The sequence below is a fragment of the Callorhinchus milii genome, unplaced genomic scaffold (assembly GCF_018977255.1).
Source record: "Callorhinchus milii isolate IMCB2004 unplaced genomic scaffold, IMCB_Cmil_1.0 Scaffold14, whole genome shotgun sequence".
Lineage (NCBI taxonomy): Eukaryota > Metazoa > Chordata > Chondrichthyes > Chimaeriformes > Callorhinchidae > Callorhinchus > Callorhinchus milii.
The window spans coordinates 8,656,387-8,670,262 of record NW_024704755.1 but is presented as its reverse complement, the minus strand read 5'-3'; the positions used below and the strand labels follow the sequence as shown (position 1 = coordinate 8,670,262).

The following is a 13,876-nucleotide window of genomic DNA, read 5'->3' as shown; positions in this document are numbered from 1 at the left end:
CCTCTCGCCCTCTCTCCTAAACCTTCCCCGAACGCACCCTGGCCCAACGCCTCCCCATCTTAAACCCACCCCCCCCCCCCGAACCCACCCGCTACCCTAAACCTCCCCCTCTCCTCCACCGCAAACCCTCTCTTCCCCCCCCCGACCCCCACCCCACAAATTCTCCTCTCCTTCACTCTCCGCTACGCCCCTATCCATCCTCACGCCCCTCTCCAGCCTCCCTCTCGATCTCCTCCCACTATTCTATTTCCCCCCCGAAATACCCCTCAAGACACACTCTCCCCCCAAAAAAAAAACCTTCCCCCCCACACCCGCCCTCTCTCCCCCTCCCACACACCCCCCTCTCTCCCCACCATAGCCTCTCTCCCCCTCCCCCACACCCCTTCTCTCCCCCCTCACACCTTCTCGGGTTCCCCTCCCTCTCCCCCACCCACACTCTCCCTCCGTTCTCTCCCCCCCCACTCTCTCCCCCCCCCCCTCCCCCACCTCTCTCCCCACCCACTCCCCCCCCCCACTCTCTCCCCCCCCACTCCCCCCCCACTCTCTCTCCCCACTCTCTCTCCCCCCCACTCTCTCCCCCCCCACTCCCCCCCACTCTCTCTCCCCACCCCCTCTCTCCCCCACCCACTCTCTCCCCCCTCCGACCCTCTCTCCCCCCCCCCCACTCTCTCCCCCCCCCCCACTCTCTTTCCCCCCCTCTCTCTCCCCCCTCTCCTCTCTCCCCTCCCCCACACACATCACTCACTCCCATCCCTCACCTCCCACCCCCGACACCACACCCCCTCCCCCCCCCCCCCGCACACACACACACGCGCGCGCACGCCCCCCTTTTTCCTCGGCCCCACTTGCCCCCCCCCACCCCCTCTCCCTCTTACACTCCCACTGACGCAAGAGGCGACGCTGACGTCAGCGGGGGGTTTCCGCGGTGACGCTGCGGTGCGGAGGAGCCGAGCGGCGCGGCGGCCTCGCGCTGGTTGTTCGTCAGAGTCTCTCGCCCTCATCCTCGCGCGCAGAAAATGGCCGGCGTGGCGGCGCGGGGCAGCCTCGGGCTGCGGCCCGGGCCCGGGCCTGGGCCCGCAGCCGAGGCGGGCGCTGTGCCGAGGCGAGTGGCGGGGCCTCCTGGCGGCGGCCAGGCCCAGGCCCAGGCCCCGGCTCCGGCCCCGGCCCAGGCCGAGGAGATCAACGACGAGTTCACGGCGCCCAAAGCGAAGCAGCTTCACCTGGAGCGCAACAAGGCGGCCATCGAGGAGCTGTTCCGGGTGACGATGAGCACCTCGTCCCCGAAGTCGGTCCTCCATTTCCTGGCCGACTCCCCGGGCTCCGCGCAGATCTGGGTCCAGCTGAGGGGACGGCGGGAACGTGTACAAAAGGCGAAGGTACCGAGGGGTCGGGGGTCGGTCGGGGTGGGTGGGGGGAGGGGGAGAGAAGCTGCCCGGCCTGGACCGGCCCGGAGGCCTCTGCTTTCCTGGGGCACCTGGACCCGGAAGCCCAGCTGTGGCCTGGCTTCGTCCGTCCCCTGTCAACGCAGTGTTTTCTTTTGGGGGGTGAGGTGGGGGATTGGGGGACGACGACGACGAAAAAAGTTTAAACCGTCTTGTAGTGGATTTGTTTGCCCACCACCGCCCCCTCCCGCAAAGTCGGCCCCGTTTCTCGAGCGGACGAGCTCAGCACTCGCTCAACTCGCGTGTGTGTGTGTGTCCCCCCCACCCACCTCCCCAACTCCTTCAAACACAACAGTGTTTACGTCTGGGAGGTCGCCATTGTGGCGCAGATATTATTATGGCTGCTCCAGCTCTCTTCCCCCCCCTCCCCCTCCCCCCACCACCCCCCCCACCCCCACCCCCCTCCCCCAATCCAATTTTCTCTCCCAGTTCGTGGAATATTTGGTGTCAGTTATTTCTATGTTTTTTCTTTAAAAAAAACGAGAATGCGAGAGGGGCGGGTGGTGGGGGAGAGGGGGCGACGTTTGACTGACCTGGTGCTTCGTGGGGTTATTAATAACATTCTCTGCAGTCGAAACCGCTCCTTATCCGCGCCGTCGAGACATCTCGAAAAATCCCTCGGGTTCATTGGCGTCGAGTGCGGTGATGGGTGTATTTTGTGCGCTGGGTGTTTTGACTGAACGCAGCAGCCAGTTTGCCCACAGCGGTGTCTTAGGAACAGCCTTGAAGTGAAATGACCAATTTTACCTGTGGGGATTGTCGGCCAAGGCACTGGGGAGAAATTCCAAGTATCTTAAAGCAGAGTACTCAGGACGCCACGTCCGGGGAAATGCATTGACGATGGACTGGGCTGAAAGGATTCAATAAACCGGTTATGTTGGTTGGAATTCAGTAGGTGTTCAAAATAATGCAAGTTGTTGACCGAATAAATGGGAAATGACTATTCACTCTCGTTGGGAAATGCAATGTACAATTAAAATCCCAATAATTTCAATGATTAGGCATAACACAATGATGTGTTCACCTGACTACGTTATGCAAATTGATTTCAAAACTGGCTTGGTAATGGAGCAAAACTTGTTGTAACTAATACAATAATCAACATAATGTTTGTGAGGTTTCTTCAGTTGTGAAAATAAAATAACGAGATTGCTTCTATCATTCAGGCCACATTAAAACGTTTGGTTGAAATGCTCAATCCCAAACTAGTACGATACTATAGAATGTTAGTTTATTTCTGCCCTGTATACTGATGAAGCATGTAATCCTTTTGCTTTAAATGCGTTTCTGTGGAATTCTCTTCATCACGTGATGTGTTTACAAAAAAATTCCGAGGTTGCAACACCATCATCAGTTGGTTGCTGAGTAATGCTGTCATAAACGTGGAGGTCTCGTAGCAGGAAGATGATAACCCTGGGAAACCACCACTTCTAATAGATTTCAACCTCCTTTAGGCTTGGCCTAAGCCTTTATGAAATCTGACATAATGCTGGCAATTTATTCAACAAAGGACTGTGATACTTCTATGTTGTCTTTGAGCAAGAACTGTTAGGGTGGAGCACATTTTGGAAAGAAGCTTGGCTGATTAATTATTTGGATATTTTAAAGATGGACTGACACAAATGTATAGTTCTGAATTATTTAATTTTACAGAAAGGGAGGCAATGGCAACATTAAATACTTTTAGAGAAGTAATCATGGTCAATCAAACCTATCAGGGCAGGAGAATATTTAGCTGTGGCAATAGATATCACACTTTGTATTTGACATTTGCTCAAAATTCACCCTGTGTGCAGTTTTTAAACATAGCAGGTTGGGCAACTAGTTGAATTCCTTCAATATGTCCATCCTCACAGTTATAGTTAATATAGACCCGTTTGTGTGTGTTTCTTTCGCTGCTTCAGAATAGTAGAGAAAGAAAAGTTAAGTTTTTAAAATATCCATGTGCAATTGAATAGAAACTATTTATATAATTGAGAAACTACCTTATTTGTATTTATTGTGTTTTACAGGAATATATTAAGGGTATCTGCAATCCTGAATTTCGAACAGTTGAGAATTATCCAAAGGACATGCACTGCATTTTTGCTGGAGCTAAAGGATTGTTTCGGAATTTTCTAGTTAAGTATACCTGTGCCGATATTTCCCTAGAAGATATTGGAGTAATTGCCATTGCTGGAAATATGGAAGCTGTTATCATGGCTAAGACTCGAATACAGCAGTTTGCAAAGCTCTTTAAGGATAATCAAAGCTTATCAAGTAAAAAGGAATCTTCCATTAAGAGGAAATTCAAGCAGTTTGTGGAAGTGCATGCTGATAAATATACAATGGATTTGCTGCTCTTACCTAGCTCTGTCAAAGAGGAACTTATGAATCTTGCTCAGGATGCACATCATCTTGAAGGTAATATTGAATTTGAAGATCTTACGTTGGAGTTCGAAGACTCTTCTCAGAATCCATGTTCCGAAATAAAAGGTAAAGATCTGGCTTTATTTGAAGAGGCCAGAAAACAGGCTGGCACCCCTGTATCAGACCTTGCACAGCGAATGGATTCAATGCTTACACCTGATTCCAAAAATGCATTTGGTTCAGAAACAGAGCAAACATTTTGCAGGGAATTCGACACTGGAAAGGAGAGATTACCATGTAAAAGAAGATCATCTGGCAGTGAGGACCGGCATACAAAGCGACAGTTTTCAGGGGAGGTTAATGACTTTGTATATAAGCCTCCTACCCAACTGACTTCGAATGAGTTGGTCACTGATTGTGATGAAACGTATGACATTCCAATAAAGTGGGGTCAAGATGGCCAAAGTGAAGAAGATATAATCCCTACTACTCCAGAAAAGGAGTTCAACATGCTTGTAGATTTTTTCAGGACTATGGGTTATTCTACTGACATTATAAAGAAAGTTATAAATGAAATGGGACAGACTGAGGAGCCGATGTTATTACTTAAACAAATTGTTGAAGAAAGTAATACTTTGGAGACCTACCAAGATGATGCCATCTATCAGAAATCACATCCGGGTAGCTCTCGTATTCCAGCTCCGAGAATTCCAGATAGTGCACACATGGAGAAATCGCAAGATTTTGCCACCCAAATTGATGAGGATAAAGTGAATAAACCAGACATAATTCCAAAAGTTGGTCATTCTCCAGATCAAAGGAAAAATGAGATGCTTAAAGAAAACTGTCTTCCTCTCGGAGTCCTGGCCAGTTCGTCTCAAAACAACAGCATTTCCAAACTACCTTCAGAGAAGTCTGACACTGTTAGACTCGTAAACAATAGACTCCAAAATGATATTCAAAATAGTCAGCCAGCCATGAATTTCTTCAGTTTTGAAAAATTGCTTAATGAGCAAGGGCCAAGAAATGAAAGTGAGATTGTAGCGAGAGGAAGCTCTGAACAGATGCAAATAAGTTATTATCCAAACATGATGCCTTTTCAACAGCCTGCTATATCTTCTTCCAGTCAGCAAAAAGGCAGTTTGGTGACTGGAGTCCAGCGGTTCAATAATTTACTGAAAACCCCTTACAAACTTACTCTAACAAGTGATGCTGGAAAGACAGATTTAAAACACATTATAATTGACGGGAGCAATGTTGCAATGGCGTAAGTATGAATACCTTCATCCCACACGCACTTGCATAAAGAAGCATCAACATTTTAATAATAATAATTGCATTTGATATTGCACCATATCACTATATAATTATTATTTTGTAATAGTTTAAAGACTCTGCAGGTATGTAAATTTATTTGGTCTGATTGATTTGTAGTAAAAAAAAGTCAGATGATTCAAACATGCTCTTCTAAATATCGCAATGAGCCATTTGTTGTTCCAGGTGAGACTAGAATAGCCCATTAAATTTTTTAGATATGAAAAATATTTCATTAGTATCCAATGTATGAATTGAATCTGTCCTTTTGCCTAGGTGCAATTGATGTTGTCATCCATTATATTTTCTATTGCTAACAAACTCCAGATTTAGTCAGTCTGTGAAATGCATATTCTGTGACAAGCCAGTTACTTATCAGCAATATGCAGTAGATTACATCTGGTTATATATGTGTTAATGCAAAGCTCTGTGACAAGAAAAGCTTGAAGTGAATACCTCTGGCAATCGGCACATTCATGGTCACCAATTTATTTTGTATGTTCAGTTTATATTGGTGTCTTTTAATATTTTTGTGTAACGTACTGTACATTTTACAATCTCGGGTTCCGACATTATCAAATTCTTGAATATGCATGTTTGTTGTTTTGCATATAGTACTCGACTTATCAATGGGAATCTCAATGGCCTGTTCAAAACTTAGGGCTCAAGTAAGATCTGCCCCTGCCTTTAACTTAAATCTATCAGGTGTTATTATAGTGACTAAGGAGTCACTGCTAGATTTTACCCTCAGTCTCGTAGATCTGTGAAGGAGTACTGTGTGCATGTCATTCAAAGGCTATATGTTTTGCTATTTACTCATGGTACTAAAGTGTTACACACACTTGCCTGAATCATTTCCAGTTTCCTTGTCACTTATATAATTGTACGCTATAAGTGCAAATTACAGTATGTGCATTTCAAAGATTTGCTATTCAATGAAATGAGTCAATTAATCTCCATTTACGTTGAGATTGGGAGATTCCTAGTACTACATTACCATAAACACTAGTATTTTGCAGTACTGAAGTGTAATCTCAGCCTTCGGTACTTTCCTCCTAGTATCCAATAAACAAACTTTTGATGATAACTTCAGTTGTTCAGAGCTCACTGGGAAGTCTTGAAAATGTTTCCAAATGTCATTAATCTAATCGTGCACTTTTCCCCAAAACGTGTGTCGGTGTTCTAGAGCCTTCCACATCACTATGTTTTACAACATAGTAGAAATACATCATTGACATTTAGTTTGATTAAATTAACTAGTATAGTGAAAATAAGATTTAAACTGATGCAAACTGCATTATAAATTCCTGATTTGAATAAGTGTTTTGCTTTGCATCACGTAACTTTTAAAATTTCTAAATCTGAAGAAATTGAATGTGTCCTACTTTACAGTAAATCTATTTTTGAAAACCAGATATCTTTAAATAACTCAACATTGGTTAATTGTAGTTTGTGGGAAGTGTGTTACTTGTACTTTCATAATTTGAAGGGAACTCCCCCCGCTCTAACCCCACCTACACCTACCCACCCCAACACACACGTACACACAAAGACTTGTCTTATAATGTTTCATCACATGTTACAGGAACGGAGTGCCCATACATGGTAGCATGAAACACCAAAGTCAAGCATTGCTGTTTTTTTATGCAAATCATACCTGATTTATCAGAATCTAAAAACGGAAAACTTGTTGATACTGTCATGAGGTGATTGCTCAGACTTTGGTACCATAATTTAGTATAGCCTGTGCAAGGTTCAGCCTGTGCCAAATCCCAGTTAACCCGTCCCTGCCTTTGTGTTTTCCAGATTGAGCTTTATCTCTGCGCTTTTTTTAGAGTGGGGGGCGCGGGGGTCTGACATATGTGGAAACCTATCACCGTGCTAAACAATATCCAAACCAAACTAAGATACATCCCACATATACATGAATATTTCAGAGGTGTTTATTGAAATGGAATGTGCACTCTCTTCCTTGGAGGGATGCATCCTGCTTTCTTAATTCCAGAAAGTATTAGGCGCAGGTTGGCAAGAGTCGAGGCTTAGGGATCCCAGAATATGCGTTGGGGTACTGCTGAGGTTTAAGCAGCTAAAACTGCATAGCTTGCAATTGATAGCACTGCTTGGCAAGCTTTCCTGCTGCTTGTCCAACTAGGACCACCCTACCCATTAGGGCTTTGGCTTGCATGGTTAACCAGAGCTGATGTCAAACTTACTGGTCTGTAGTTTTCTGTGTCACTTTTGTTACCTTTCCCAAAAATAGGAGTAACATTCGCCCAGATGGAAGCAAATGCTATTAGCCTACAAACAAAATAACATGAGTGTCTGCTGACGTCATCAAGTTACCATTTTGACTTGAGGGAGGGGGGAGAGAGAAAACAACAAGTGAATTTATAAGGTGGTGACGTTGAGGGGGGTTTCTGGCTTGAAAATACATACAGGAATGGTGTTTTCCACAGTTCTGGGTGTGGTTTGCTGCCTAAACATTGTTAAAAGGAGTATAAAGCATTGGGAGTTTTGAAAAATCCACAGTGGGAAGATTGGGAGTTGCCCCGTGTGGGCCATGTACAATTATGACATTTCAGTCATTAGTTAGTTGAAGCATTTGGGGTTTTTGGGGTTGGGATTTGTAAACCATATTGAATGTATTCAAATTCTGTACAATTCTTTATGAAACAAAAATTGGGATATAAAATATTTGTGTAATTTTTAAATTGAAGCTGGTGGATCTGTTTCTAAGCAATGTTCCAATGTTTTTGTGGTTTGTGTGGTGTTCGAGAGCTGCTCAGAAACACAGAACTACAATTACTTACTGTCCTCCGTAAAATGTTTGACCCTCACGTGGAGAACTCCTGATTTTGATCAGTCCAATGTGGATGTTTATTAAATAGAAGAAAGTATAAAGCTGATAGTTATATTAAGACTACAGTTCCTATATTTGTTGGAGCAGTTTCATTTGTTCTGGAATAAGTCTACCCTTTAAAAGCAGGATTCTCTAGTATATTGCTGACAGGATTGAAGGTGGCTGGGAAAAGCCTGTGTATAGGCCCTGAAATCTATAAAACTGTTTCTATTAACTATCTTGAGTTTATTGCAAGTTTATTCCAGGCAATATTGAGTACAGCTGTGTTTTGACAGTGTTGCAATGTCATAGTCATAAATTTACCAAAACGCTTTATTTTGAGTTTCGACTACTTTTAATTCAACCTGTCTTTAATTTGAATTGCGGCTAGTACGCAAAGTGGAAAAAGGAAGGCTTATACTTTGTTGCTTTCTGACTTGACAAATCTTGATCATTGGAATGGGGGTGGGGGGGAAGAGTTTAGGCCAGTGCTGTAATATAAACCACGGTTTTAAATAATACCATCAACTCACCTCTTATCAGTTTCTGAAGGTCATAATGTTTTCAAACTTTTTTTAAATGTTTTTTAGACATGGAATGAAAAAATTATTTTCCTGTCGTGGTATTGCTATTGCAGTTGAATACTTTTGGAACCGTGGTCACAGGAACATTACTGTATTTGTGCCACAGTGGAGAACCAAGCGTGATCCCAAAATCACAGGTATGTGAAATAAATGGAATCTACAATAAAGGGTTTCATTGGGATTTTCATATGAATGCAGTAAAGACCCACTTTTTTAAAAACTTTACAGGAAGTTACACCAATTTTTTACTCTGGCTTTGCAGCAATGCTGAGAATATTTTTCGAGTGCCACACACGCAATTTCATGCACGTTTCATCTGGAAATATTTTAAACTAAATCAATAATTCCAACGCTCTCTAGACCTGCAAATTGATAAAAATATTAATGAAAAAATTTAGATCACAAGACACGTTGTTATGTAGAATTATATAGAAAATTACAGGACGGAAGCAGGCCATTTGCCCCAATTAGTCCATGCTGGTGTTTTTATACCATTTGAGCCTCCATCCCTCCTAATCCCCTCTCCCACACTCCTCTATTCCCTTCTCCCTCAAGTGCTCATCGCTCTCTTAATAAGTTGATGCTTTCTGCTCGAACCACACTTTCACCATCCTCTACAAAAAAAAGTTTCTCTCAGACTCCACTTTAGACAATAAGTGGACACAACCTATTGATATCCAGCACCTTGAGACATCCTCCCTACGTGAAAGGCGCTATACAAATGTAATCTTGTTGTTGTAATAGCCACCTTATTGAATCCAGTCATAATATTAAATGCCTTTCAATCGTCTCATTTCCAGAGTGAAAGGCTCTTAATTTTAAAATCTGCACACAAATCATCTGTTTCTAAGTCTTGAGTGTAAATTAAATTATGAATGTGATGTTGAGCATGTTTTATTTTTTAAACAGAACAACATTTCTTAACTGAGCTTGAAGATCTGGGCGTACTTTCTCTCACACCGGCTAGAACTGTGTGTGGAGTAAGAATTGCATCTCATGATGACAGGTGAAACAGTACTCCCTGACTACATTAATGCATTTACTCTAAATCTGTGCTGTACTTCCTGAAATTATAAACTTTGGTTACTTTCTCACGGTTACTTGTTTGTCTTTATTCCGCTTGCATTCTGTAAATTTTAGAACTCAGAAAGACAAAACTATTCTGGAGCAAATACTTTCACTTCCAAACTGTTCCCTGGTCTTTATCTGAAAAAGTAGTGCATAGCCTGAATTTTCCCAGGCTCTTGAGAGACCTTGTTCAGTTCCCCTTCCCCCAGTTGCTTGATGACATTGGTTAGGGAGAAGAGCCAGAGGCATTCCTGGGAAGATCTTTTCACTTTAATGAAACTGGTTCAGAGCTGTCAGGTCCAGAGAAAACTTACTCTTGCCAGGCACTGTTGTAAACTTGGCTGATGGAGCCTTCTGGGGTTACCTAGCCCAAGGCTGTAAATGGATTTTCATCTTAAACTTTTTCCTCCTTGTAAGATAATTCAGGTAATCTTTTTTCTTAATTGAAAGAGTGCTGTTAATTTAAGAATCCAGGAGAGCTACGTTAGTACATTAGGACAAAATCAGCTGTTGGTTCTGATCATGAGCACTTTGGTTGCATTGGAACTTTGCTCTTGATACCTGGCATTCCGACTCTAATAAAAATGACTGCAGCCAATGTAATCTTGAGCGTTTTTGAAGTCCTCTGTTGATCAAAAGGTCAAGTAGTCACTGCTTCTGTGTTTTGATCAAGTCCATATTTCGTAATGAGCTTTGGCATGATATTGATTGTTGCTGAAGTTCAAGAGGATAGATCGTTAATGTTTGCATAGTCAGTGTATGATTGAACAGTCTGAGCTATTCTGTTAGAGAGGTTAGATAATAAAATATGGCTGTTTGAGTTCTTTCCTGTTTTAAACTCAATAATACAAACTCTGTCTCCTATAATGTTGTGTGAGCTTTAGGTTGCTTTTGAGGTATAAGTAGTTGATCTGTGCTGATCTTTCAATGTAACTTGCATACTTTTAACAGGTTTCTGTTGCATCTTGCTGAGAAAACTGAAGGGATCATTGTCACAAATGACAACTTAAAAGAATTTGTTTCTGAATCGCCAACTTGGAGAGCAATAATTAAAGACAGGTGACCCATGATGTCCTATTCATTTCTAACATGATTATAGAATGTTGATTACATTGAACAATATGTTATAAACTTTGGTTGTGTACATCCATTCATTCGCTTTTTGAGAACTTGCATAAGTTGTTTGAAGGTACCCTTACAAACCTATTATTGTTGTCATTCTGCCCTATACAAAAAAAATCTCATCTCAGCACAGACTGTTCTGGGTCTGAGTTTGTAATGGGTTATGGACTGTTTTTGACTAAGAGAGTTTAGCAGCAGAGCTTGACCCTGTCCTTACATGTATACTTTCCAGCAAGGGACACCGAATAACCTTTGAAATTTACAACTTTTGACTGATATCTTCACCTTCTAGTTTCTTCCCTCCTCTCCCCCCCCCCCCCCCCCCCCCATAAAAGTAGCTAGCACATTGAAGGATATTCTAGTGCTCCCAATTGTTACCAAACTGAGATTATGTTTTCTTGAATATGATTCAGTAGGGGATAAAGCATGTCCCACTTCCCTTGGCTATTGATTCTAATAGAAATCAGCTGTTTATAGCATTCATTGCTGTAAAGCTGAGAAAATTAACTTATATTGTGTTTATTAATTCATTAACATCTAGAATGTGGCGAAGTGTGTGACGCTCTGTGCTGTTGAAATATACAGCTAGCTGCTTACCTTGTTCACACAAATAATTCACTCCTGAAAGCACCACAACATCTTCTCATTTTTGAGTTGCGAAATGAAATGAGGAAGATTTCTTTTACGAAACAAATGGAATTTTTTCAATGAATTAAGATTATTTATCTGAGCTAAAATAAGTGTGGACATATCCATACTCTTTGCCATACTGCAGTTGTGTGCTATTAATTCATTTAAATAATTGCTTCAGCACCAAGAATATTGAGGTTACTTTGAGAAGGAGAGGAAACATTTTGCTGAAATTCATGTATAATATTGGTTACATTTTCTTTCATATAGGCATTAGTCTACTTTTTGAGAGCAAGCTGTAATGTATTTCATGTTTTTAATTTAGGTTACTACAGTATACGTTTGTCGGAGACATATTCATGATACCAGATGATCCTCTTGGAAGAAATGGACCCGGGCTGGATGTTTTTCTGTATCAGAATCCTTACAGGTAACTCCTGAGAGAAATCTTTCACCAAATCAAACTGTTTAAAAAATGGGCTTCCCATTCATTTTGTTGTATAAGCCCATCTTTGCTGTTTATAATTCAGGGCAGTTCTAAATAGCACTGTATTTTGTGAATTTTGCAGATGTGGGTGTCAAGGAAGAGTCTAGACTTGTTGAGAGCAGCTTTAGATTTGGCACAACAGCAAAATGGCCCAAGTCTGATGTGGAAGTTTAGTGAATCAGTAACACAACACAGTACAGCACAATAGCACACATAATGCAGCACACTGCTTTCAACACACAGGAAATACCAGCAGCAAACTGATGAGTCAGAAGTTGACTATTAGCTGCACTTTGTTAATGAGACTCATAATATTGGACCCAGGTGACTGCATTATATGGGGTTATACTGCATCAATCTCTTACTTGTCAATGTGGACAACTGAACTTAGCACTTTATTAATGGCTACTTTTCTTTCTCTTGTTAGGCCTCAGCCCAAGAAACTAATCGCAATACATGGTCAAAATCTTCCTTTTGGCATTAAGCAACCTGATAACTGGGTATCTCAAAACAGACCTCCTCCGCTGCCTCCATTCCGTTCCGTAGAAGAAACTGAAAGACTGAAGGAAGAGTTATTGAAGATATTTCCTGATTTCAAACAAAGGCAGAAAATTGATCAGATCCTCAGAGCACACCCATATATGAGGGACCTTAATGCACTTTCTGCAATGGTGCTGGATCAAGAATAAGTTTGCAAGTAATCGGTGCAGTATTGACATGGTAAAATGCAGACTTGTGAGTCGTACAAAAGAAAATGTGACCGCAGATCAGTTGAACAGTCATAAGGCTCTTCACACCCACCAAGCTGTTGCTTTTACCAGCAGTCACATTTTGGAAGTTTTCAGCTGGGCTGATGACTAGAGCATTTCCACTGGACAGAATAAAAATGTCACCTGTGTCTTAATGATACTTGCTTTCAGCTTATTTTGTGCCATTACCTACCTACCACTGTTGTTCTTTTGCTTCAAAAGGTTTTTCCTGTGTTTGGTAGTCATTCTCTTGCAGGAAAGCAAATGAGTAAGAACATCTGATCCAGCCATGAAAATGTTTGTGTTTCTCCTCTTATTAACATTTTAAATATTATGTTTTTTTAATGTACAGAATTTGAAAGTGTTGTAACTTTTTGGGGTAAAAGAAAGTTTTGGAAAAAGATCCTTGATAACTTTTTTTGGATAACTTTTCAATTGAAGGCTCGGAAAGGATTAAGCAATGATAAATCAGCATTGTATTTTACACTTCATTTACAGGTGATGGACCAACTATCAACCTGTATCTAAGAAAAATGTAAATAGTACAAAAACTAAAATTATATTTTTGCTCATTTGCTTCCAAAAAGTTTTTAAATAGGCCAGCTATAGGATTAACATATTTTCTGTTATGATTATCTGTAAACATCAAATTAGTTGTAAAATTGTGCACATTGAACAAAGCCTCTCAAAACTTAAGAATTCTTAAGTTGGGTTAACATTTTCAGTTTAATACGTTTTAAGTTATTGCATGATTATTCGTTTACTATTATTTATATTCCAAAATCAACGAAATTTCATGTATCTTATGGTGACCATTGCCAGAACTGATTTCTTTCTTGGTTTAAGGTTTAAATAAAACTTTCTCTGCCCTTCGCAAAATTCAGGATTTGTAATGTTATTGAAGATCAATCCAGAATTGTATATATAAGATAGTTACATTTTAGCTTCTGTACTACTGAATTAAATTGTTTTGAGGCCATAATTCACTCTACAGTTGTATCAATGTTCACCAAAACTTTAAAGGTGCCTTGATTATAAATAATTTACTTCAAATCAGGGGTGCAAGTGGCATTATTCAACTTTTCAAGATTGATTTGAGTATTTGTTACAGTCTCGTACAGGCGTCCTGTTTTATCATTTGCATCTGAAATAGGCGTTTTTAGCTGTGCTGCAAGAATGCTGAAATAATACTTCCTAAGTTAGTCAATATGTTTTGAAATCAGCCTTTGGAAATTACACGAAGAGTTTGGATAAAGGAGATCCTTTGGCCATTTGATCTCATCATTCCCGAA

General features: G+C 41.4%; 1 protein-coding gene across 1 annotated transcript; it reads left to right on the top strand.

Annotated features, from left to right (window-relative positions):
• The first annotated feature begins 1,016 nt into the window (after positions 1-1,016).
• Positions 1,017-13,637, top strand: n4bp1 (nedd4 binding protein 1). Its single transcript, XM_007889578.2, has 7 exons — positions 1,017-1,376; positions 3,455-5,058; positions 8,535-8,665; positions 9,438-9,534; positions 10,548-10,655; positions 11,674-11,778; positions 12,263-13,637. Exons 1-7 carry the CDS (start codon positions 1,017-1,019, stop codon positions 12,522-12,524), a joined length of 2,667 nt encoding a protein of 888 aa, XP_007887769.2. The 3' UTR covers positions 12,525-13,637.
• The last annotated feature ends 239 nt before the right edge of the window (positions 13,638-13,876 follow it).